This window comes from Chroicocephalus ridibundus, chromosome 2 (assembly GCF_963924245.1).
Source record: "Chroicocephalus ridibundus chromosome 2, bChrRid1.1, whole genome shotgun sequence".
NCBI lineage: Eukaryota > Metazoa > Chordata > Aves > Charadriiformes > Laridae > Chroicocephalus > Chroicocephalus ridibundus.
Window position 1 is genome coordinate 39,568,556 of NC_086285.1, and position 25,913 is coordinate 39,594,468.

General features: G+C 36.8%; 1 protein-coding gene across 1 annotated transcript in view; it reads left to right on the plus strand.

The window, feature by feature from the left end:
* The window catches only part of PLCL2 (phospholipase C like 2), a 106,040-nt gene that overhangs the window by 46,234 nt on the left and 33,893 nt on the right, over positions 1-25,913 (plus strand). The window contains exons 3-4 of the mRNA XM_063325147.1: positions 13,073-15,559; positions 19,022-19,225. Coding sequence (XP_063181217.1) covers positions 13,073-15,559; positions 19,022-19,225 — 2,691 coding nt within the window. The remainder of the gene's footprint in view (positions 1-13,072; positions 15,560-19,021; positions 19,226-25,913) is intronic.

Consider the following 25,913-nt stretch of genomic DNA (forward strand, 5'->3'; position numbering starts at 1 on the left):
GTTTAATTGTAGTTGTTTGATAAAGCATACAGACTTAGGTTTGGTTTGTCAAAGCTGTGAACATTTATATAAATTTAAGATCTAAATAGTGTATGCCTTGCTTATTGTTTGTTGGCTTAGGATAAACAAATACTTCATACTATTTGATTTTTGTAGTCCCTCTTGTGTCTTTCTGTTACAGGCATCTTGTATTAAAAATTTACAGTTCACTGTTCTTTTCTAAGTGCTTGTAACTGTTATGAATAATTAAAGAACAGAGTTAAGAGGGAAGAAGGGCATTGATGTAGCATTCAGAATGAGAATTTTCTATAATTGTGCGACAACTGTGAATTACATACATCTGAAAATCAACAAGGCAAACATATCAGAAGCAGCGGCATGTGGTTAGCAAAGGTACTCGGGTTCATGTCTTCTCTGCCTGTGTGAGTGCTGAGTGATGGCAACCTAGTACATATTTTTTGTGATTCATAAGAATTGTCCTCCTGAAAAATAAACAGTTAATTATCACTGTTTAATTATTATTAGCATCTAAGTAATGAGACTGAGGTAGCAACTCAAAAGAGGAATTTCCAAAATAATCCTTGTTTAGCAAGTAGTAAGTTGGAAGAAGTTCCAACTTTTGTACTTAATATAATACTGAATTATGCACGTGAACTCTTCATGGCATTGAAGAGTTAATATTGGTAATGGTCACTCTCCTCCTTGACAAAAAGTAACTTACCTCAAACCACGAAAGTGGAACAATTCAGCTTGTGAAGTTCCCTCTCTTTCTTTAGAGTTATCTTATGAAATTTGCTAGTCCAATCACCATTAGTCAAGCTGCAGGTCTGAAGAGACCTTTCATCAGTCACTGGAATGAAGCAAATTGGTTGATGAATAGAAACCTGCAGGGCAAAGTTAATGATAGTTTTTAGAATTTTAAAAAAAGTCTACATTTTATTCCTCTTAAGCCTGAATGTTTTACTTGGACAAAATAACCTTTAGGTGATAGTTTTACTTCTGTGTTGCTCCTGGAAAACACTCAGCAACAGGAAAGGACACAAAAATACACCGGGAACTTTCCAGGAGAGCAGATGACATTTGGGTTGAAAGTTGGACAAAATGTATGAATTGGCAGTACAGGTGGAAATGACCATTTTGCCACATCAGTGAACGTGAAATTGTGTGATTTAGTCATAACCTTGTGCCGAGAGGTTGGGTGAGATGACCTGTATGGATATGTGAAAAAGTCAGTCCTTTAAATTATTGGTCATCCATGGTCAATCTGCTGCTCATTTTTTGTGAGCAAGAGTTGTTTGACAGTTGAGGGACTATCATGTAGACTACTTACCACAGTAGAGGAGAGACAACGCACTTTTCTGCTTTCTGACTAAATGAGTCATAACAAACACAATTATTTTCATTTGTTGGCTGCATTGGCAACATTGAAAAATATGAATCTTGCCTGCATGGAGTAATCCTTTTCCATATTATTGTTTTTTTAGTATTTAAATTTATGTAACATCAGTTGCATCATGGCATATGTACCTGTGATGGCACCCTAAGATGCACTCTCTAGAAGGTGGTTTTTATCAGGTGGTTTGTCCTCTTGAATCCTTTAGCTCTGGGTGACATGCGGAACATAGGAATGTCAATATACGTAACGAAACTTAATACAGTTAATTGCAGAAGCGCTTGGGCACCCCAACTCTCACTGACAATAACTTCGCTGTTGGCATTCAAAGTGTCCTTCAGCGTGATCCCTCAGAATGATTTATGATTGGACTTGATGATCTGAAAAGTCCCTTGCAACATAGATAATTCTATGATCCCTATGGGCTTCTGCAATTATACCATTTCAAATCATACAAAAGTGTGAAATATGCCATATGCATACAAATACATACAACTATGCTACTTCTAATAATTAGAACTTAAGTTCTTTGGAAGTAGTTTAATTTACTAGGAGAGCTGTAGTTAGTTTCATGAATTGATTCTCAAAGGTAACAATTGAGAGGCTGGCACATTAATTTCCCCTATTTTGCAAACAGAGTACTGCCACCTCCATCTTCATGTTTCAGAACACCTTCAATGAATCTTGCTTTTTTTGCACCATTGTCAAATTTTTCAAAGCCTCATTTAATTCTACTTTGCTCATTTGGAAGTAATATGGAAACAGCAGTCTTTAACTTATGATCAACACTTTGTGTTTGCACAAATCTGCACAGAAATTGCCTTGAGAATTATGAATCAGATCGGATAGTGTCTGGGCCTGCTAGGTAGGAAAGTTGGTAAAAAGACCAACCCCCAAACAAACCAAAGCCAACCCTTATGCCTGTGGCAAACTTTGGAAAAGCTGCTGGGAAGACTCTACTGACAGGAGTGGGAAAGGGTAGGGAGGCTTCAGCCAGTGCTCACACTCACCTCTGGCTGGCCCTGCTGTTGGCTCCTCTTTCCTCTCTGATGCTGAAGAGGAGCAGCACAGGGAGAGGTGAAGCAGCTTTCTGCAGAGCCTGTGCTGCATCTGAACTGACAAAAATCTTAAAAAGTGATTATTGTGTTATCTTCATAAGTCACCCACATGCTGTCTCTTTCCTTTAAACTGCGAAGCCTGACAGCTGTGTTTCGGAAGTTACTTATTTTGCCAATTCAGTCAAATTGTTGTTTATGCCTGAAACAAGAAATGGAAAAATGCTGTGCTTTCTACCAGTGGAACTGACTTGCAGCTATGAACAGTTGAAAAAAATCCGAGATTCAACTTCAGAATGATTGCTGTAGTATTCTGCGTATTTAATCTTCTTGGTAGGTTTCAATTAAAATGCTCGGGCAAGTGTATCTGAGCTATAACATTTGAGTATTTAAAACATTATTGAAGAACTGAAAATGAAAATGCCCAGAGTTTAAATAGTTGTGCGTGTATGCAGAAAGAGCGTCTTGCTGGTTTTAGGGATGACAGCAAAGACTTCTTCACTCCTGAGCTCTACTGAAACCTGTTGAGCCCATTTCCTTGTTAGAATCCTCCAGTATCATCTTCTGCAGTCAGCTTTGGCGTTTTTGTAATTCTTCAAGCTGAAAGCATATTTAACTATTATTCCTTTTTCTGATCATCAATGACTGAAAAAATAAGTGCTTGTAACGCACATGTTTCTCTATAGTAGTTAAAATATATCTGAACTATGGCAAATAGACCAATTTCTTAGTACATGAGAAATTAGGAGTCTAAAATACTTTCTACTTACTTATCTAGGATTATTAACCTTTTCACACCATTAAGTAATTTTTAACAACTTGTCAATGCAGTTTCCTCATATTAAGACTAAACTGTACATAGTAGCTGCTGGTTCTCATAAATAATTATTGTAGTTTATATGAATTTGGTTAAAATATTGCTTGTTTGGATCTGGACTATACATGTTTTGCTTTTATTGAGTTTGTGAAAAGTAGATACCTCTTTTGCTTCCACTGGAAATGCAACCCAGAAGCCTGAACTGCAACTGACTCAATAAAATTGAAAACTGAAATGTTAATGCCAAGCATAACTCAAGCTTTGGCTCTCTCAGTGCTCACAGCAGTCTGGGCAGTTTCCTTAGATGCTTCTTACTTATTTTCTTTTGAGATTAGACTTTTCTTTTTCCCTTTCCACTGCTCATCTGTGTTGCAAATTAACCCTCGAAACCAAATGACCCTTTCTTTTACTATCATAAATAGGCACATGTACTTACATATGGAAGAAAATCTCAGTGGTGTTTGAATGTCATTTTTATTACTATATTTTAATATTCAGGTATAATATTATCAAGTTATTTCATTATGTGTATTGCTTTGTAAACATAACTGCATTTCTGTGAGTTACGGTAGTTGCTGCCATAAGGCAAACACGTGGCAGCATGTAACTGCAGAATAGAGAAGTCATCGTTACTATAAACAATTGTTTAAATTTAGGTCAACATCAGAGAAGTCATCGTTACTATAAACAATTGTTTAAATTTAGGTCAACATCAAACACAGTGTAAGGAGTTACATCTCCTTTATTTTCAGCTGAGTAAGCAATATCGGATTGTTTACTTTACATATATTTGAAAAACATACGGATTTGTGTGTGCTGAATTAATATATTGAAATACCACTTTCATTTAATATTTTGTTTTTAAAAATCTAATTAATTGATCTACAAGAAATCAGGCATACGTTTTGCCATTAGATGCGTGTCCCTAAGAAGAGATGGCTAAACCATTTTGGTATATAACCTCTGTTATGGTGAAGGCTGATGCTCATAATTAAAACTTCAAAACATCTGTTGAAAAGGAGGAAAACCAGGAGTTCACTGTAATCACTGTTCTGTCATTTAAGTGAAGAACATTTTTTAAGTAAGCTGTCATTTCTCTCTTAGTTCTTTCCGTAGAACTTAACCAACATGATTTGTAAACACTAACGGTGAGGATTATAATATACTTAACATTTTGAGATGCTAAATGTGTTCATGCTGCTTTAGGGAGTTTTAGCATTGGCATTAGGACATTCTCTTACGTTGCTCAGCTTGCGTCACCTTAAAGAGCTGAGGAAGAGGGAGCAGGCGGCAGCATCCCTGTGGACATCTTGGACATCTTGGTGGAAGAAGTGTCTGCCTCATGGCAGAGGTTCATAGAAACCTCCCCTGCGACATGCTGTGAGAGCATTTGAATGTTGAAGAACCTAAGGATACTTAAGACGGCAACATAAAAAATGTATTAAAAATGGTTTCTTTACTCTTGGTAAGCTGATGAAGTGACTAAATAAGATCTTCAGTAAGAAGTTTTACAAAGAAAGCTTTGCAGTCTAGGCTTTATTTGCAAAACCATATCCTGTTATTTCCCTGCTCATCGCAGTCGCAGTCTTTAACTGAGTTAAATTGTCTGCTCTAAAAGCAACAAGGACAACACAGGCTACCATTTTTCTCTGCTCTTTCTTATAGGTAGTGTAGTAGCGCTCATAAATTTTCTGGTGTCCTGTTTTCTTGAAGTGAGGCAGAACAAAATGAGCCAAAGGAGCCCTGAGAACCTCGATTCTGTTATTTTATGGTGTTGGTAGTTCTTTCTTACACCTTGCATTTATGTTCAATATGTGTATGAAATTGTTGATGTACATTCTGTGAGGTGGACTAAAATGAGGGATTTTGGTTTCCCTAATGACATGAAGTTCCCTTGTCAGGTCATGTAGGAACTGATTTCAACAGAACGGTTTCAACTGCATTGATTTTAATTGAATTAATTTATTGATAAAAGTGAGTGACTCTGTTCTTTCCTTCCATTTTTAATCAATTCTGTTTCTAGTGGTTACTTTGAACCAGCTCTGATACTTACCCGATCACATGGCCAATTGTTTCAGGTCACTAAAATTGCAGAAAACTAATTCAGCAAAAAAGAGATTTTTTCTTTCCTGAGGTAGTGAGGTAAATTAACTTACTGTGTGTCAGATAGGTGCTAATGTGTGCCTGAGGAGCTGAGGTGAGGAGAAGGGAGATGCAACTGGGGCAGGAGGAGGAAGAGACAGAACAGAAAATTAATGTTTTTAATTAAGAGGATTTAAAAAGGGAATTGGTGTAGCCGTATCATAAACCACACAATTAGCTGATCTGAAATAATATAGATCATTTTTGTTTGAATATTGAGCTAAGACTTGTTCCTGTGTCTGTACTCCTTTAGTAATAGAATTCTCCTAGTAAAAATAGATTAAAAAAAAAAAGAGTTGTTACTTGTGCAGCTAATCTTCATATTTTTCTTTCCTCCTCGCTGTTATTTATAACATTGTGTAACTGAGTTTGGCTGAGGTCAACCCACCACACACAGAAAAAATATGTTTCTCTTAAAAAAGATTTCTGCAAACAGCAGATATGCCATGAATACCACTTTGGAAAAATATTTAAATGCTGAGCTCAAATATAGTGATTCAGGACGAGTGGGAGGCCCTGTGTTTTCCAAATAACTGATGTTTTGTCTCCCCCCAAATGCCTATTATTTCAATTGAGGACTCTCTACTTTGTCTTAAATACAACTGCTCAGTGCTGTGGACCATTAAACAGTGGCTACAGTTCCATTCAGAAACTATTATACACGATGTGATTTAATATGTGCCGTTTCTGAAGTGTTTGGGATTCTGTCAGCTGAACTGCTAATTACTTGGAGAGTTTTTTCTTGTTTTGATTCTCACATGCTCTGCAAGCTTTGGACAGCTGCGTCAATGCATTAGAGAGTACATGCTGTTTAGTGAATTTGGGTCACTGTGTTAGAATCTCCTAGTAATGGCAACTTAAAAGGTACTGACTAGGGAGAATGTAGATACTTGGCTGGCGGAGAGAGGCTGGGTGGTGGCTGTCAGCAGCTCCTTCTGCTGCGCTGTTGATTCCAGGAGAATTAGGCTGAGAGAAGGTACACCAAGGTGTCCTGGATGGAGATATTTGACGTGGTTATGATTTACCAGTGATTCAAAATTTTAGTGATTTGAGGCAGATCAAGAGGTTGAATTTTAGCAGCGCTTAATCATTAACTGATTTAAAGGTTTACAAAATGATTTAACAAAATAGTTGAACAGCGACTTACAGATTCGAAGATGACAAGATTCACACTAACTTACTGTAAGGTATCCCAAATCAAATTTCCCTTTTCTCGAGTTTAGAGTAAATGCTCACAATGCATTGGCATTCCTCAACGGGTGATAACTGAGACTTGAGACGGGTTGAGTCAACCCTTCTAATCCTCGAGGTATCAGCCTGAGCAGTGTCCCAGTGCAGGGGAGGTGCTGGCCACAGCCCACTGCCATCCAGGAGAGCTCAAGAGATCTTCCTAGAATTGCTATTATAGGGTCCAAGATAATTGACTTTTGTCAGGTACTTTTCTACTCTAGCCCAACTCAGACAATGGAATATTCTGGTGCTTTCCACTGGTTACACAAGCCCAGAACTTGCTAGATCTTGGGGTCCTGGTATCCCTGCCTCTGTGGCCACAATCCATATGTTGTCAGGAGTGATCAGTTACAGTTATTATTTGCAAACAGTAGGAGTCATGGGAGCCAGGCAGGATAAGGGGTTGCCATAGTGTTCTGGTCTCTTACTCTCCATCTTTTCTTTCTTTCTTGTTAGACCATTGTGTAATGTTCTGGTATATTTTATTATTACGTGGCCCAGGTGGGGAGGGAATCGCGCCAAGTACCGAGTGGCCTAAAGTATATGTGTATGTGGTTTGCACCACCACACAAGCACGTAGACCTCCTGCCTTCGAGGACATGGCTTCTAATAACAAAATGCCTTTCCTGTGCCATCATCTCTCTTCTTTTCCTCCCCCTTTCTAGCTTTTCCTTACCCTCTTCCAAAGAAGTCTTTCACTCTGCCTTTATCTGGATGTAACTTTTGAAATCAATGCTAAATTTTGTGTAACAAAGATGAAACATTGCTGATTTTAGTTACCTGTTATTTTCCTTCCTTTTTTCTACTGACTCTTTCACATAAAAACTTGCTTAGCTTCTTTTATAGTGCTGCATGGTGTGTTCTGGAATGAGCTGGCAGCTGTACGTAGGCAATCTATAAATAATAATTAATGCCTTTTTTTTGTATTTGCAAAAATAAGTGGTCCTGTTTATCATTGCCGTATCAGTTAAAGGTATTTTTTCGTAGAAAACCCTAAATATTTTTGTGATGAAAGTATTTATAAAGAGGATAATTTCGTACTGACGTTGTATTTGTAACTCATTTGCTGATCTATGTCTGCCTGCACATCTCTTTACATCTCTAAAACCACAGGTGAAACCTTGGAAAAGAAAAAATTCCTGATATTATCATCTTTTTCTTAAAATGCATTTAGAAATTGAATGTTTTAAAATACTGCCTTAAATATCTGTGTGGTTTTTTTTTTTCCCTTTGAATAGACCTAACTGTGTATAGACATACCTGAATGCTTTCTTAAGTATGAAGAAAATCTATAAAATTCAGGAGGTTTGTTTTGGAGGGTTCTGAAGAAAAATGCTTAGGAATCTTAAATAAATAAACAAAGCTTCAATTTTTTTTTTTTTAACTAACCACTTCCTGAAATAGGCTTATGTTATACATCATTTTGTTAAGCTAGGTGATTTTGCAATTGCTGCTGTATTGCATTTGATGAAGACAGGCAGTTTTCGTACTCAAATTGGCTACTTAAGTATCGTATGTGCTATAAAAGCAAGTCATCAATGAGTCGTATAGTGTCAGAAGAGTAGTTCACTCTGTTCATCATGAAGATCATTAGACTGTCCGTTGTTGTCATAAAGTAGTGAATTGTATTGCAACTGTTGGCTACAGATGTGTGTTAAATAACTTCTAAAACAGCTTTTATGCTATATGACATTAAATTATAGGGTGATTTTAAAAAAATAAAATTAACCAAATTTAGGCATTGCCTGTGTTCTCACCTACTCAGCAGTAATTGCTCAAATGCACAAACATGTCACTTAATTCAGAATGTACATGCAAAACCAGCATGATTTATTGAAAAGCTCTTGAGGCACCGTATGTGATTACAGTCTTGTTACTACACATATGTAATGACATTGCCATCTTTTTTAGGCTGAATGACTCAGCACCCATCTTGTTTCTAAGCCTGTTTGGGATTAATTAAGTTGGCATTCTTGGGACTGTGGCTCCTGTATACTGCCTGCCATCATTGATACACGGTGTGAGTTTTTTCACACTTTGTCGAAGTTCAGCCATTTACAATCAAAAAGCCTGCAGTGAGGTGCTGGGGATGAGGGAAGGTGTCTTGTGCTCCATTTTTTATGTAGTTGCTTGGTTGGCAGAGCACTCACCTACTCATCAAGTGATTGGGCTCTAGGCCTTCTGCCTGGGGATCTTCAAAATCTCAGCTCCTCATGTGCTCGCTACATGCTCTCAAGACTAGGATGGAGCTGCCTTCCACACTTCTGATGAACCTCTGGTATATAAACATGAACAGAAATTTTGTATGGTTAGAGCATAAACAAGAAGCAGCAGGATCTGTCACCTGGGGAGGCGGCTATTCCTCTGAGAGGGCAAAATTCACTGTTCAGGTCCCTGCTGTATGGACTGTTAGTACGTTTTGCATTCAGGGCCACCAAGCAAAATGTTCTGGAGTAATGACATCAGGGACTTTCACTTCCCAGATGAGCACTTTAAAAATGTGTCATTCTGCCACTTCCTCTTGTTACCATTGTCTTTTCTTTGTAAAGTCCTCTGTCCCAAAAGGAGTACCTTAGTCGGCTAAATGCAGATAGAGTCTTTAAGCTTCAAATCCCAGTTAGCGTTAAGTACCACATCAAAGCTGCAGGTAGCTCCTTTAGTTGTGGAGAGAGGCAGGATCACAGACACCCATCTCTGAAGTTTGCATTGGCAAATTTAAGGACCATGCTTTATTGGCAGATGGAAGGACTGTCCCACACAGTGCTCTGGTGGCAGCCCCTCACTTCGCACCTCCGGGGGTGGCGAGCCCCTGCCTGGGCCTGTAAGTTGCTTCCCAAAGTGTTCTAGATTCCATGGTACCAAGCGGTACCTAAATGTCTTGGTTAACACCGGGATCGAATGTTTTTGGAAGTACTGCTTTCCCCATGGTTTCTTCTGGGGCGTGATTCATTGGGGCATTTACAGGTCGTAAAGTTCACTCTCTGCATACTTTCCTTTAGTAGATGTTTACCAGCCTTGCACTATTCATTGTTTCCTCTATCATTCTGATCTATTACCTTATCAAATCTCTGTTTGAACTCTACCACTGTCGCTGTCAGTACTTGTGGTTATTAGAACTGCTCTTTAAGTAATTTTATCATGAAGTTGCATATTTTAAAAGCTTTGCTCTTCAGGAATGATGTGCATATCTCGCAGGGTCCAATTCAAGATTCTTTGTTGTCTCCAGAATTCTGTTTTGTAGATAGTGCTGTTTTAGTCACACAACCATTTCTTTGTCTGTACCTTGAGAGTAATAAAACCAAAATTATTGTGGAGATACTCTTCCCTGTTTGCTCTTTTCTCCAGCTGTCTCTGTCTCTGAAGTGCCATAGATGTCAGCTGGGATTATTTCTGGTTTTTAAACTGCTAGATACTTTGCTTTCTGTTGCTGCCAACTCCTGGATAAACTAAACTCTTTGTGTTGTCACTTGTAGCAGATATTAGCAAAGTTTCACAACAGTTTTATCTATGGTCTAGTCTGTTTTCTCAAAAGTTCTTGCAGGTGACCTTGGATGTGGCACACATGGTTTTAGGAAATGTAGTGATAAGGTGGTCATTCTAGTTTCAATTATAAAGTCTTCTGAAGAACAGGCAGTTTTTAGGGGAAGTTCTGAGTTATGATGACGGTACCTGTTATAATCTGAAGATTGACATGGTCTTTGTTGTTTGAGAGATCCTAGAATGACTCTGAAAGTTGTTTCCACACAAAAATTGTAGCATCTGCACTGTAGAGCCAGGCTCACTTTGAGCATCTTGGAACAGCATCAAGAACACGTAAGTCTCATGAATGCTGAGAAGTGACTCCTGTGTTTGTTCAGATACATATAGTTTTCTGATGTGCCAGTCTTTTTGATTCAAGACAGGCTTAAGGCCATGAGAGACCCAACCCAGTTCACGTTTGCCACCCTGCTTTCAGGGTGAAATCCTCTACATCATACAGCAGAATATGTTTGCCTCCTCCTCCATGCCAGACTACATCTCTGAGAGTCACAAACCTGTTTCATACAGTTTGTGCACACTCTGTGCAGTTACATTATCAGCTTATGAGTGAGAGTTTCTCTTCTGTTTCTTTTCAGACAGTCACTTATTTGGTGCATAATTTTGGCCAGTGTCTTTGTGAAAATATCTTTAAGGCTTTCTGTTTATGCAGATTGGTTGTTACTGTCATGTCTCTGTCAGGATGGGGACTCGCACAGGCAGTCTGGTAGCTCAGGGTCATTGATCTCTGGAGAAGGCAAAACTTCTCAAGGATATTCTGGAGTTCAGAGCTGTGAGGAACTCTTTAATTTTTAATTTTAAAATTTTTCTCCACGGTCATCACATTCAGACAGTGATGTCTACCACCAGCAGGTTTTATATGAATAAGCCAAGTGGTGAGGTTGCTTTACCCTGCAGAAATGCAGAATACTGTCAAACTGGCTTCAAATTCATCTGGCAGGCAAGCAAAATAGTCTTGCAGGTGTGGTAGATTGAATTATTCCTCTGATCAACATGTGTAAACTCCAATTCAGTCTTTAGGTAACTAGAGTTGGGAATGGAGCTGCATTGAGGTGGAGCTATTTACATGAGATGACATCAATAAATGGCAGATTTTTTTTCCTCCCTTGCCATACAGTGTCTTGGATCAGACACAATCATGATCATAGAGAAAGGCACAGACATTCCTTGTGTTTGGTAAATACTGATTGTGGTCAGGCAAGGTCATACTTCCAGGCCTTGATAGTTCTGGGGTCAGGAGGTTATCTGTCAGCTGTCTTTCACTGAAGAGTTCAAGAAATATATTCCCCTCCCAGATCTGTGACTGAGAAATCAGGAGCATTAAGGAGTTTCAGCATGCTTCATTCCAAATCCTAAAATACAGGACAGGAATGTTTCTGTGGGGCTGTCCCTTGCCACTTTCTCAGGTTAGGAGATGTAGATAAGACAGGTAGCCAGACAAGAAGCTAGGCTTAAAATAGAACAAAAATCTTTGTAAACAAAAATCACATTTGTAATTTATTATTTTTTTTTAATTAAAGAAATTTGCTTTTGTTTAAAAGCAGTCTTATGCCCAAACTACATGTAGTGAGATTCCAAGTCAACGCTGTGCAGTATCTATTGCAGGTGTTTGATCTGGAGTTAGAAACAAAACAGTCCTCTGTAGGGTTATTATTCACTTTTACTGGTCCCTTGAGAACTTGCATAAAGCAAATTGTGCTGTCATTAAAGGTGCAAGAATCTTATTGTTGATTAATTTTCTCAAACACGGAACAGCAAATATTAAGCCTGCATACTTTAGTAATCATTGTTTTCAATGAAAGGCTTTTCAGATGCTTATAAATTAAATTAGAAAACCAGAACACTACATTTTTAATTTAATAAAATTAAACATACAGTACATATGCCCTGAACTGGAAATGTGTTCTTTAATGGATGGTTTTTATTTGAACATCTGTTCAGCGTTGCAGTTTTCTTTCTCTCTCCTTTCTGCCATGTAAGCAATGCTGATTTGCACTGGAACATACTTCAAATGGAAAACTATTTGAAGAAGAATCAACATTCTTTTTGTATAAAGCTGGAAACGTATTTTTTGAGCAGTTCTGGAATATAAGAAGAACACTTCTAAATACGATATCTAATATACAAAGATTATATCATGAAAGTATTATTTTGGACTGAAATTAGCTTATCAAGACACACGATGCTTTTAAAAAAACCCCAAAACACAGCATTTTTTTCAGTCTCAGAAAATGCAGGTAACAAAACCACAGTTTTCTTAAATTCAGTTCTTTCTCATGAAATTGATTATACTTAAGCGATCTGTTATTCATTTATTTGCACTAGTTTGAATTAATACAAACAGCAAGTAGAGTTGGCTAAATTATATTATTTTTTCTTCATATTTTTTTTCCTTTCGTTTAGTGGTCATGTCCTATGGATTTTATGTAGTTAAGTGTGTATTAATATTTCTCTGGTGTTCATCAGGACCCTGTCAGCATGATATTAAAGCCATGATATTCTGTACTGACAAAGTTCAGCTAGTTTCTGTAGGACTGTATAAGGACTCAGAGCAAAGCTTACTTCCTACTGCCTTGGCTGTAGAACCCGTTATCTCTGTAAATAGGTTATTACTGATAAAATAAAATGCATTTATACATCATTATTATTTCATTAGCATTCAAAACTTGCTAAAAAAAAAGACCCTAGAAGATGACTTACACAGGCAAGAACAAGCATTAAGCCATTATCAGTATTTTATTTTATTCTGATATGAATTTCTGTCTCACTGGTCATCACACGTATGCTGGACCTTTTTGAACTACTTAATGAACTTTCAGCTGTAAGTTGGAACCTATTTCAATGTTGAGCAAAATCATACTGATTCATGTTTTCTTTTTTTCCCCCTTTGTTCACCAGGATGGTACGAAACAAAAGCGAGAACGGAAAAAGACTGTGTCGTTTAGCAGTATGCCAACTGAGAAAAAGATCAGCAGCGCAAGTGACTGTATAAATGCGATGGTTGAAGGCTCTGAGCTCAAAAAGATTCGATCCAACTCAAGGGTGTATCACCGATACTTTCTTTTAGATGCAGATATGCAGTCTCTACGCTGGGAACCTTCAAAAAAGGATTCTGAAAAAGCAAAGATTGATATTAAATCAATCAAAGAAGTAAGAACAGGAAAAAATACAGATATTTTTCGCAGTAATGGAATATATGATCAGATATCAGAAGACTGTGCATTTTCAATTATATATGGAGAAAACTACGAGTCACTAGATCTTGTTGCTAACTCAGCAGACATTGCAAATATTTGGGTTACTGGCTTAAGATACCTGATTTCTTATGGGAAGCATACTCTAGATATGATAGAAAGTACTCAAGATAATATGCGGACTTCATGGCTTTCACAAATGTTCAGTGAATCAGATGTAGATAATTTGGGACATATACCCCTGTGTAATGCTGTACAGTTTATAAAAGACTTAAATCCTGGTTTAAAAATTAATAAAATTGAACTAAAATTCAAGGAGTTACATAGATCCAAGGAAAAAACTGGTACTGAAGTAACAAAAGAAGAGTTTATTGAAGTTTTTCATGAGCTTTGTACCAGACCTGAAATCTATTTCCTATTGGTTCAGTTTTCAAGCAATAAAGAATTCCTAGATACCAAGGACCTCATGATGTTTTTAGAAGCAGAACAGGGTATGGCACTTGTCACGGAAGAAATAAGCCTTGAAATTATTCAGAAATATGAGCCAGCCAAAGAGGGACAGGAGAAGGGTTGTCTTTCTATAGATGGGTTTACGAATTACCTTACTTCCCCGGACTGCCACATATTTGATCCGGAACATAAAAAAGTTTGTCAAGATATGAAACAACCTTTATCTCATTATTTTATAAATTCATCTCATAATACATACTTGATAGAGGATCAGTTTCGAGGGCCTTCTGACATCACAGGTTACATTCGCGCTCTTAAAATGGGTTGTCGAAGTGTCGAACTGGATGTATGGGATGGTCCGGACAATGAGCCTGTGATTTACACGGGGCATACAATGACATCACAGATTGTCTTCCGTAGTGTGATTGATATTATTAACAAGTACGCATTTTTTGCTTCAGAATACCCTCTTATTTTGTGTTTAGAAAATCATTGTTCTATTAAGCAGCAGAAAGTGATGGTACAACACATGAAGAAAATTTTGGGGGACAAACTACATACACAGTCTCCAAACATTGAAGAGTCTTATCTTCCATCACCGGAATCACTTAAAGGGAAAATACTAATTAAAGCAAAGAAGCTTTCCTCTAATTGTTCCGGACTAGAGGGAGATGTTACAGATGAAGATGAAGGAGCTGAAATGTCACAGAGAGTGGGAAAAGAAGGGGTAGAACACCAAAACTCGATGACGGGGAAACGATTTCAGCTCTGCAAAGAACTCTCTGAGTTGGTAAGCATATGTAAATCGGTTCAGTTCAAAGAGTTTCAGGTTTCATTTCAGCTCCAGAAGTACTGGGAAGTGTGCTCGTTTAACGAAGTGCTTGCGAGCAAATATGCCAACGAAAACCCAGGAGACTTTGTAAATTATAACAAACGTTTTCTTGCCAGAGTTTTCCCCAGTCCTATGAGGATTGACTCGAGTAATATGAATCCCCAGGACTTTTGGAAATGTGGTTGTCAGATAGTAGCAATGAACTTTCAAACGCCTGGCTTAATGATGGATCTTAACATTGGTTGGTTTCGACAAAATGGAAACTGTGGCTACGTCCTTCGTCCTGCTATCATGAGAGAAGAAGTATCCTTCTTCAGCGCGAATACGAAAGACACTGTGCCTGGAGTTTCACCTCAGCTGCTTCATGTTAAAATCATTAGTGGGCAAAACTTTCCTAAACCCAAAGGATCAGGTGCCAAAGGTGATGTTGTGGATCCTTATGTCTATGTTGAAATACATGGAATCCCTGCCGACTGTGCAGAGCAAAGGACGAAAACTATGCATCAGAATGGGGATAATCCTATTTTTGATGAAAGTTTTGAATTTCAAATAAATTTGCCAGAACTAGCTATGGTGCGTTTTGTAGTACTGGATGATGATTACATTGGCGATGAGTTTATCGGGCAATACACTATTCCCTTTGAGTGTCTACAGACTGGTTACCGGCACGTTCCTCTGCAGTCTTTAACTGGTGAAATTTTAGCACATGCTTCCTTGTTTGTGCATGTGGCCATTACTAATCGAAGGGGTGGTGGGAAACCTCATAAACGGGGCCTCTCTGTGAGGAAGGGCAAGAAATCAAGGGAATATGCTTCTATGAGAACATTATGGATTAAAACAATAGATGAAGTGTTCAAGAATGCTCTCCAGCCTATTCGGGATGCCACGGATTTGAGAGAAAATATGCAGGTACAGTTCTTACGATGAATTTATCAATTGAGAAGTGTATTTTTGTATTACAATGCATATGGAATATATGTTGTTTAGAGTCTTACTGCATTTTGTAAGTTAGGTTAATTGGGTCTGATGCTGAACAGCTTTAAAAATAGATTATGTCAGAGGAACCTTTTAGGTGATACCGTCTACTGAGGTGACCTTGGATGCATATGCATATTTCCTTGAATTTGAACTGGAAATATGACTCCAGTGTTAGAACTCAAGCCTGTTGACTTGTCCTATGTCTTGCAGGAATGTTAGGTATACACTAGAGGAAAGTACAGCAATATTGTAGTTTTCAGCAGTTAAGTTAAATGGAAGTGCAGGAGGAAAATACAGATGATAGAAAAAGGAGACTTTGCTGCTTATTAAAACCTTCTTGTACCTGAAAGTATGTTTAGCATAGCTTTTATTTTTCCTTAATTCCCAACAGAAGGCAGCACTTCCAGAAAGACCCTTTGCTTTCCATGATTCTTCCTACCAACTGTATGTTAGAAATACATGGAATTAGTGCTAAGGTATTAGAAGACATCCTCTAGAAGAAATTACCTTACCTTGAAGGTTACATTTAGTAAACACATTGAATTTCAGGAAAGAGTACAGGCTGAGGTGTTTGTTTTTGTGGAACCTGAGAGATCCCACTTCAAAAATGTACTTTTTTGGAGATTCTAGTGAAGATTCCAGGTAAATAAACCCTTTTAGACATAGATTAAAGTGAGCTGTAAAATTGTGTTTTATTTAATAAAGCATTTAGCTGTCTATAAACTTGTGATGGAATACTAGCGGTGATCAATAAAATTCAGCAGTCATTTCAAATGAAGTGACCTATTAAATCCTCTTACTCTTATGTAACGTTAAGGGGAAACCGATTAAAGGAAATGTCTCAGACTTGATTCTGGATTTTAAAGTCACATCAGTGTAGACAAATTTTCTTCATGAATGATCTAATACTGAAGAGATTTTAATAGTAATACATTGTATAATAGTAAAAAAAATATTTTTTCTTCATATGAAAGGAGAATTTAGTACGGCATTACGAAGCTTTCCCGTTCCGCTTGGTGTATAGAACTGCTATACTAAAGATGGTTAAAAAATGCAGAGATGATATTTTGACTTATAAGTGTTTCACATTATGGGCTACATAGAAAGTGAACTTTAACCTGTAGTTAACCTGTTGCACGCTAGAATTCTGTCATATAAAGGATACTGTATTTTAAGATACATTTCAGGGAAGAGTTGAACCTAAGATTTGAGGAAACAGTGAAAACAGTGAAAACATACAGTTTTTGTAGCTACTTTAAACTTTTTACCGGAACTGACATAATTGAAAACAGGCTCTACAGTGTGGTTTCTTTGAATATGAGGTATTACAAGGTATTTTATTTATTTTATTCTGTCAGTTTGAAAGTTGTGCTATCAACTAAATTCGTCATTATCATCTCTCAAAATGCTATGAAGAAGATATTTTAGGTTCATGAGGGAATATTAGTTTTGCATAGCTTTACTGACAGGTTGTGTAATGTGCATAATTTAAACTGCGTAACTAAAGGGTTTATGGCTAATAAAAGTAAATAAACCACTCAAAATAAATGCCAACGTATGTCAGGGAATGTGAGATTTGTTTAATTTCCATATCATTGAAATTTTGTGTTATAAATTGTTATGATTTTTATGATACAGAAATACATAATGTCCCCACAAGACGGATAATAAAGAGCAAAGGTTTTTGTTTAAAATATAAGGTGGAAGAAGAAAAAAAAAGATAGCATGCAGTAGTGAGTTTAATGGTTTCTCTAAATCTGTGTACACATAACTAGCCTTTTTTTCTTCCTTGTAAGGTACTACATTACCATGACAAAAGCTGTTGTCATAACTTGTTGTTACACATTCATCACTGATAACAGTATAGCATGAGTGATTAAAGTGGGTATGATGTTGCATGTCTGAATTTCTTGACAGTGTGAGGGATAGTCTCCGGACATAGGGTTGGAAGTCCAAAAGCAAGAGTTATAACCATAGTTCTGTCCTGCCTGACATTAGTTAATATATGTATGTTCCCTGGGTCCTTGTTTACCTCTCTGTAAAATTCTTCATAATGCCTTACACGTGATGTTTATCTCAAACAAAATCTGTTTGAGTAGACTTCCCAATGTCTGTTTATTCAACTTTGTAATTGTTGTGTCATTAAGGTATAGTCCAGCTATAAGAAGTATTTTCTGTTTCCTGGACATTTATGAGATGCTACTAAACATTAACTAGAGTTAAAGTACACTGTAAGTCACTGTAGTAGGTGTAACTTAGTATTCACATAACTTTGCATGAATATGCTATATGTAGATATTTTGAAGTCTACTTTGGGTATTGTGACCCATTAAAGGACATCAATATATTTCATGTTTGATTCCTGCTTGCATTAAGATTGGCATTATGTCTCTCTAAGAAGCTTGTCCACAAATGAGTCTTTCCATACCGGCAAGATGGAAAGTGGTTTTTGTTAAAATGAAAATCTGTGTCCTAAAACTAGTCAGGTACCCCACTTGGGTAAGACCTGAGAGAAAGGAGAACTGAAGCACATTTGTAACTTAAATATACCATTTTTTTGTTTTTGTTTCCTACAGGAACACAAACTCCAGACCTGCCAGAGATCACCAGCTCCCACTTGGTACAAAAATCCTAAATTCATTACAGTGCTGAGAATATTCCCATCATGGAATTTCAGTGGCCACTTGGAGTCACATTGTATTTCTAATACTGGAAATTTTCTTCAAGTTTAAATGTATGGTTTTATATTCTACCATATTGGATATGAAATACAACTGTAATAAATTTTAGGGAAAGGTACAAAATTGGTATTTATATTAAAATACCTTAAAAATTTACTTAAGTGTGATGCTGTGGTAGGAATGACATCAGTAGTGGAGTGCTGGGTTTGTGAATCACACCAAATGGGAGCCAGCAGATCCACAGCACGTCTGGACTATAGTTCAGGTATGCTTAAAGTTACAAATGGGCTGAATTCCTCCTTCCACTTCACTTTGCTTATTTGGGACATTCAGCACCTAATATTTTGTTTCTGTTGGTGGCATTTTAAAAACTACTTCAAAATGTCCTTTAGAATTTTTCAAAATATATAGGCAGGCTGTTTTAGAGTTAATTTATTTACATGGTTAATTTTAGTAGCGATAGGGACCAGACATACTTGTTCAAAATAGATTTTTTTTTTTCCTGTGGCAAGTATTAAATTCTGTTTGAATTTTTAACATTTTTGGTAAAATATATGTGTAATATTGGTTGCTTTGGAAAGTTCTTCAGGGAAAAGCTGTGGCAATTCCAGATTGTAGCTCAACTATAACAGTGAAGTATTTTATCCTGAAAGAATGAGATGTTAAAATTCACATTTAACTGTAAAGGGAACTCTTTCTTTCCTTTTTGCAGAATGCAGTAGTTTCATTCAAAGAATTATGTGGCCTCTCTCCTGTAGCAAATCTTATGCAGTGCATTTTGGCAGTGTCTACGCGCTTGGTTGGGCCTGATAATACACCCTTGGTAGTACTGAATCTCAATGATCAGTATCCGACTATGGAGCTCCAAGGGATTGTTCCAGAGGTCTTGAAAAAGATTGTAACAGCATATGACATGGTGAGTAGTCCTTTGTGGTTATTTTATATGCTATTTGAAAGACTTGCTTTTTGTAATACACAGTACCATGCCTGTTTTTAAAGGTCATTTTAACCTGTGACTTCCTATTTCATGCTTCGTTACATGTGCTTGAAAGTCATTCCCATGAATGTACAGCAACTGATAGTGTTTTCATATTGGGTAAAACGTAGAGATTAATATACTGTGTGCAAATACGTAAGTGTTTGTACACTTCAGAAGGCAAAGTGGTTATAATCAAGAGGATTTAACATGAAGAGGATGTATTAATTTGCCTGTTTTGCGGTAACTTGAAACTTCCTGCATATCTGTTACTCTCTTACAATAATTCGCTACTTCACATTTTCCAGTTTGTGGACCTTGATTTCTTTTGGCTTTGACTTAACATAAAATAGAAAAATTTCAGGAACTGCTTTTAGGAATTGTAGTTGTACAAGCACCTTGAAGTGTTAAATGCTACACATTCTTTTGTATTTTCTCTTGCTATATCTTTCTTATAGATCTCATTTGATTAGGCATTTTTACATCTGTAAGCAGCTGTAATGTTAACTTCAGCCATATACTTCAGTATGTGGGTAAGTTGCATCTTTAGAGACTGGAAATTAAACATTTTGCAAGAAGGAAGGAAGAACACTGAGAAATACTGATTTACGTCCACCTTGCATTAGTTTAAAATCTGGAAAAAAGATCCAGATCATTTAAAATGCCCTCCTTACTTCCACTGAAGTAATTTGGCACGGAGTAATTGACCTGTTATTTATTTATTCCATGATTTCTGACAACAAGCAAGGGTTTCTAGGATAATTTTGCATTAATTTTGTGTGCTAAAATGAGAAATCTCACCTGGTAGGATCAAGTCACTGTTTTAAAATCAGTCCTTGCTATTTAAAGAAAGAAAATGAAGGAAAAGAAACTGGTAGCCCATTTTCATATCTATCTATCTATCTATCTATCTATCCATCCATCCATCCATCCATCCATCCATCTATCTATCTATTATCTATATTTTAAACTACTTTCTAAAGAAAAAGTAGCTTTAGAATAATGCTATATGAAAGTCCAAAAAGCACTCATTGGTCATTAGCAATTTAGGTAGAGTTTATGTAGTTCAGTGATGATGTAAATACAAGAAAATTTGATTGGAATGGTAGTACAGTTACAAGAAGATAGTGGTAGCTTATAGGCTATCACTATAATTAGGATCCAAACAAGCTCTCTTGTTGCAATTACACCTGCAACACTATGTAATGAAGTTCTGTCTTGTTCATGGAGATGCCTCTACCTGCAGTTTGTTCTGATGTGATGCTGCTGCTTGTTGGGCTATTAAGCTCTTCCAGATACTTAGAATATTTTTGTAAGTCTGGATTAAATTTTTTGTTTGAATGTCACTTAGGTAGAGGTGACTCATGACTCCAGAAATCTTTGCAATCTGAATTTGGTTTGCTCTTTGTCTCTCACATATGTTTTTTTCCCCCACATCCTGTAGTCTACACATGATTTGAATATTTTATACTTTGGAAATCTATACTTTATTTTCACATATAAACATAATATAATATTTAGTTAGTGGCATGTTCAAAGCATTTTTCCATCTCCTCTTCCGTAAAGGGTAAAGACACAGTTTCATACAAAGAGTATGATAGTGCTTTTAGCTCTAAATGATACTGAAGATAAGTAAAAATTGAGGTTATTTTCATCAAATAAAACTTAAAAATTAAAATAATGAGATTTTTTTTCAATTTGTGAAACTTTGGTCTTGCCAATACTCTCTCCAGTTTCACAAAGGGTTTTAAGCAATTAAAATCCATAAGGTATACTGGAAATTGAAGTCAGCCATGGGAGCCATGCTGATAGCTCTTGTTTCTGAAAGCGCATTGTGAAACAGTGGGAGACATCCGTATCATCGTTTCCTCAAGGGGAGGAGAAGAGCTGTGACACTATTTAGCTTATACATTGAAAATTGCTATAGCAGCAGATGTTTAGAGTCTGGTACTGTCATAAATAGTGTTCTTTTTGTGTGTTTTTGTGTAAATTAATATAGTGAGCCCTCCAAATGACACATTTTATCTCAATGGTTGGTTTCGGCTTGGGGATTTTTTTGACATGATTAATTAACAGGTGGGTGTAAAAGCCTTACCCAGAATAAAGAAAGGGTAGATCTACTGTCAAAGTAATGATTACCTACTTGTCTTATTTTCTGATGGCTTAGGCCTCAATATGGATATTTTAAATATGTTCCTCCAGTGTTTCAAGTACAGGAATTACTAAATCATGTTGGTAACAGAGATTGTGTTAAGTGTTTATTAAGTAAACCTTGGTTAGCACTATAAATGCATAGGCTGTCATTACCTTGTGTGCATTCCCAATGTGGCACCCGTAATGATATTCTTAAAGTACTGCCATTTCAGGATCATGGTAATTTTTGGCTAGTGAATGCATTCTTATTTGCCAGAAATACTCTCCTTTTTATAAAATGATAATAAACATAGAAACATTCAGCCAAGATTTTTAATTATTCAGAATTTGTTTACACTGGGAGTGCTTAAAGGATGCATCCTTGCTCTGTGAAGTGAGAAGCGTTGTAAGACCTTTACAGTGGGACAGTCAGTCCACACTGAAGGAATTACAAACGAGTGCAGTACTGCAGGGGCGCATGGGAAGGTGAGAGCATCTTCAGCGTAGAACACATTGTTTTAAAGAAACAATGAGGCAAATGATAATAAGCTAATTAGCATATCACTAGATACTTGGGTTTTTTACATGTAAAAAAATAGCACATAATGCTTTCTTAAATTGTCAGCATTCACCACTGTATTAATGGAGAAGCTGTGATAAGGGCTAGTACTATTCACAGGTTAAAATACTGTGTTTTTGAGTTGAATGAGTGAGTAATTTGTCACCAGCATTATCGGACCAGAAGTTTGCCCAGGAAATAAAAGGATCTTTTGCATTTATCCATGTTATAGGAGTTGGGGTATCTCTTCAGAATAATGAAAACAAAATATAACTAGGACTTTTTGAGAAAGACAGAAGTTTAAGTTGTGTATTTTTCTCTAGCTTCTCCATGCTCCTGACTATTTTTCGCCCTAACATCTTTTCAGTGTTTAACAATGTTTTATTTTTCCCTCTCGTTCATGAACTTCAGCTTCCTTTATGTGATACTTCAGCATGCACTCTGTTGGTGTCATCACACCCATCACTGATCAGTGCTGCAGACTGAAGCTTGGAGTTAAGGCAAGTGCCTCTTCCACACCATTGCATGTTTTTTTTTAAATGTCATATGACCTTTAAGATAACAGTAAGTAAACATGGAAAAGTTACGCTATGGCAAGAGAAACAAAACATTATCTTGTCCTAAGTCTGCAGCATTATTCAGTGATGAGTATAATAGCACTGCAAAGATATGCTAGAGGATCATACAAATGAAGCCAGATATGGTTGAGAACTTTACTGTCTGTGTCTGCCTTTTGTGGAGGGTGAAGTGTCCCATCTGATGAAGATAAGGACTTTGCAGGCAGGCATCTACTTTTATGAGGAAAGCTAACAGAAAAGGCAGAGGACTGTACTTGTGTGAAAGAAGATAAATTAATGCTGCTACAATAATTAGGATTAAATGTTATTAAATCCTAATTAGATATTGCTGCGAGATCCATTTTTTCACAGTTTCTGGTGGTGTTTTTTTTAAAAATGTTGAAGTTATATTGTAATTCAAAATGTTTGCAGACTACAGTATGGGAGGTGTGTATTTGATTCACACGAAATCAAGTAAGATGAACAGATTTTGTATATGCACCCTAGGGATAGGGTCAAGGGCTGTGTTTACTGGTGGTGGCAGTTGTGAGATGATGAAAATAAATGAGAGGTATTAAAAGACAGCAAAGCTAGTAAACTGGAATATGACTGGTGATCAGTAGCTCTATAGTAAACTTAAATCCAATTATCGTAATGTTAGCTCGTTTCAACTACTGACTCAATACAGCAGATTGTATATGCAATCATGTGGAAGTTAACTTCATGTTATGGAGTTGAAAATGTGGCCAATGACATAAAGTAAATATGATAGCCTATATTTCAAACCTGAACATGTCCATCCCATTGGGAAGTAGATAGTTTGACAATATACCTTGCAGAGTTATAGAATGGACCGGTACTAGTAGGGCTTATTAAAAGACTGTCTAGGAAGGACTGATTGTCAAGGTTTTTGTAAAATGTTAATAGTCCTCTCATACTTCAGCAACGGCTCAAATCTCCAAGTATTCTCTACCTTTAAAACTCATCTTGATATCAATACAGTAGAATTGGGTGCGGCAATTCTGTATCGGGCATATCGCGTTGAAGGTCATAAGTCTGAAGGAAGCAAAGAATACATCCATTGGCTCTTTCACAGGGCCTAAAAAAGAATGATTAACAGATCTGTTTTGAGTTATGCTTAGTTCATAAAATCTGTCTTAGTTATCTTGTTGTTAATGTAGGTGCTTGGTTATGGTTACTTCGCAAATACAGTAAGAGGGATTTCAGTTATTCTGCTGTGGTTATAGGATTGTATCTTGAGAGAACAAGTAGATGAAGACTTTTCTACTTCATCTAATCTTACTAATGTGCCGGAGTTATTCAGTTGAGAGGCCTTGGTTCCACAAATTTGAGGTTGCAAACTTCTGGGATAACCAAAAAATACTAGATCCAGTGCTGGTAATTCCCAGTTTATCTCCTAAAATGGAGAGAGTGAACATGTTACTTTAACTCTTGTGTAACTTTTGATCTGAATACTCAATTTCTGATTGTTGCAGAGAAGACTGAGTTGGTCATCAGTCTCCTGTAATTAAACTCAGTCTTTGGACCTCGTGTTTTTAAATCACGTGATAGCATCTTACCACTATCTGCTTTGTGCATCTGAAGAAAATCCAGATTTTTCCATCTGGTACCATTTTCTGAGGAATATGTAACTGTCATAGACTGTGATAGCTCTGTTCAGTTTCCTAGTTGGTTCAGAATGTTATTCTTGAGCCTACGTCTTCTGGAGTCCAGCTCCCTGGGTGTTCCACGTTGCAATATAACTCTTAGCATCATCTGGTTTATAAAGCAAAGAACTTAGGCTTTGCACAGAAGATTGAAAAGCTATTATTCCTTGCTTTTATACTTAAGAGCATAACTACGTAAAAATAAGGAACCTTGTTAAAACAAAAAGCTAAGAGTAGTCATCAAAAGAACAGACATCATAGACACTCTAAAGATACCACACAGGGAGCTTGAAGTAAATATGTACCACTTATCAAACAACACTTCAGGAGAAGAAAAAGGAGGAGGTGTTGTTCAGAAGAAGGCATCTTCCAAAAAGCTGAAGTGATGTGCAAATGAGGAAGACAGAATAGATATTTAACCCTGCCATGTTTAAATAAAAAAATATAAGAAAGCCAACAGTGAAGAATTTCAGGAACGACCTGCACAGACTTAAAAAACAGTTACTTCTTTTCTGAAAATAACAGAAACAGGAAGCCTGTCAAAGAGTGTGTATGACCAGAAAGAAAGCCTCAGGAAAAGAAATAAAGCCACAACACTAAATTAATTTTTGCTTCCACATACCTGTGGAGATTGAAGTTTCACATGAAATGCTTCTTTATGAAGGACTCATGGGAGAATTCATCTCTAACAAATTCCAATAGAAAGGCAAAAGGCGAAATGACTGAGAAAAAAATTACCAGAAAGAGGTGATATTCATTCAAAGGTTCTGAAAGATCTCAAGAGTTCATGTATCCAAACTGCTAATTGTTGTGTGTATTCTCTCACTTAAAACCAACTATCAAAGTTGTTAGTGTGGTGCCAGTGTTTTAAGAGGTTTCCAGGGAAGATCAAGAAATTACAGATTAGACAGGCTGATATCTGTTCTGTGAAAATGGGTAGAAACTGTTTTGAAGAAGAAAATTAGAGGAAACATGGAGAAACATGTTGTGTTGGGGAAGAGTCAATACAGCTTTTATAAAGTGAAGGGCTCATTAAGCTCTTGGAGTTCTTTGAAGTCAAGATGCATGTAGACATGGAAGATTAGCCTGGTTGGATTTTCCAAAAACATTTGACAAAGTCCCTTTTCAAATGCTTACATTGAAAATAAATTACTATAAAAATTTTAGCCTTTTAAAGTTCTTAGCTCTTCCCCGATAGCTGGAGTAATTGTTGAATTTAACCTGATGTTTCAATAGGAAAAGAACTATTAAGACAGTTGCTTGTGTTGATTTTTGCAGTAGGGTATGTTCTTGCAGTGAGTGGATTAGAGACAGTAGGTACAGCTCCAACAACTTTGATCTAGCCAACGCAGCTAAGTACTCTTGAAGATGCATGACTTAACGATGCCCTTAGATTTGCAAAGATCATCAAGGTGTGAGTTATGTGGGTGCTTCGAGTTTAAACAACTTTCTCAGTCTTGGTGGTGGATTGTCACAATGTGCATTAAAACAGTAACTTTCAGAGTTGGCAATATAAATGCAATATTTAAATACTGATAACACACACTGTCTCACTATTTCCGTTATTGCCTCTGGCTTTGTACAGTATGTTTACTTTCATTATCAAGTCTCTGCAGAGTTAGAACTGTATTTATTTAGGTAATAAACGGATACAGTTCAGTGGTGAAGAGATCTAAGGGAAAACATGCATCATTCACTGCAATTTAAGGTTT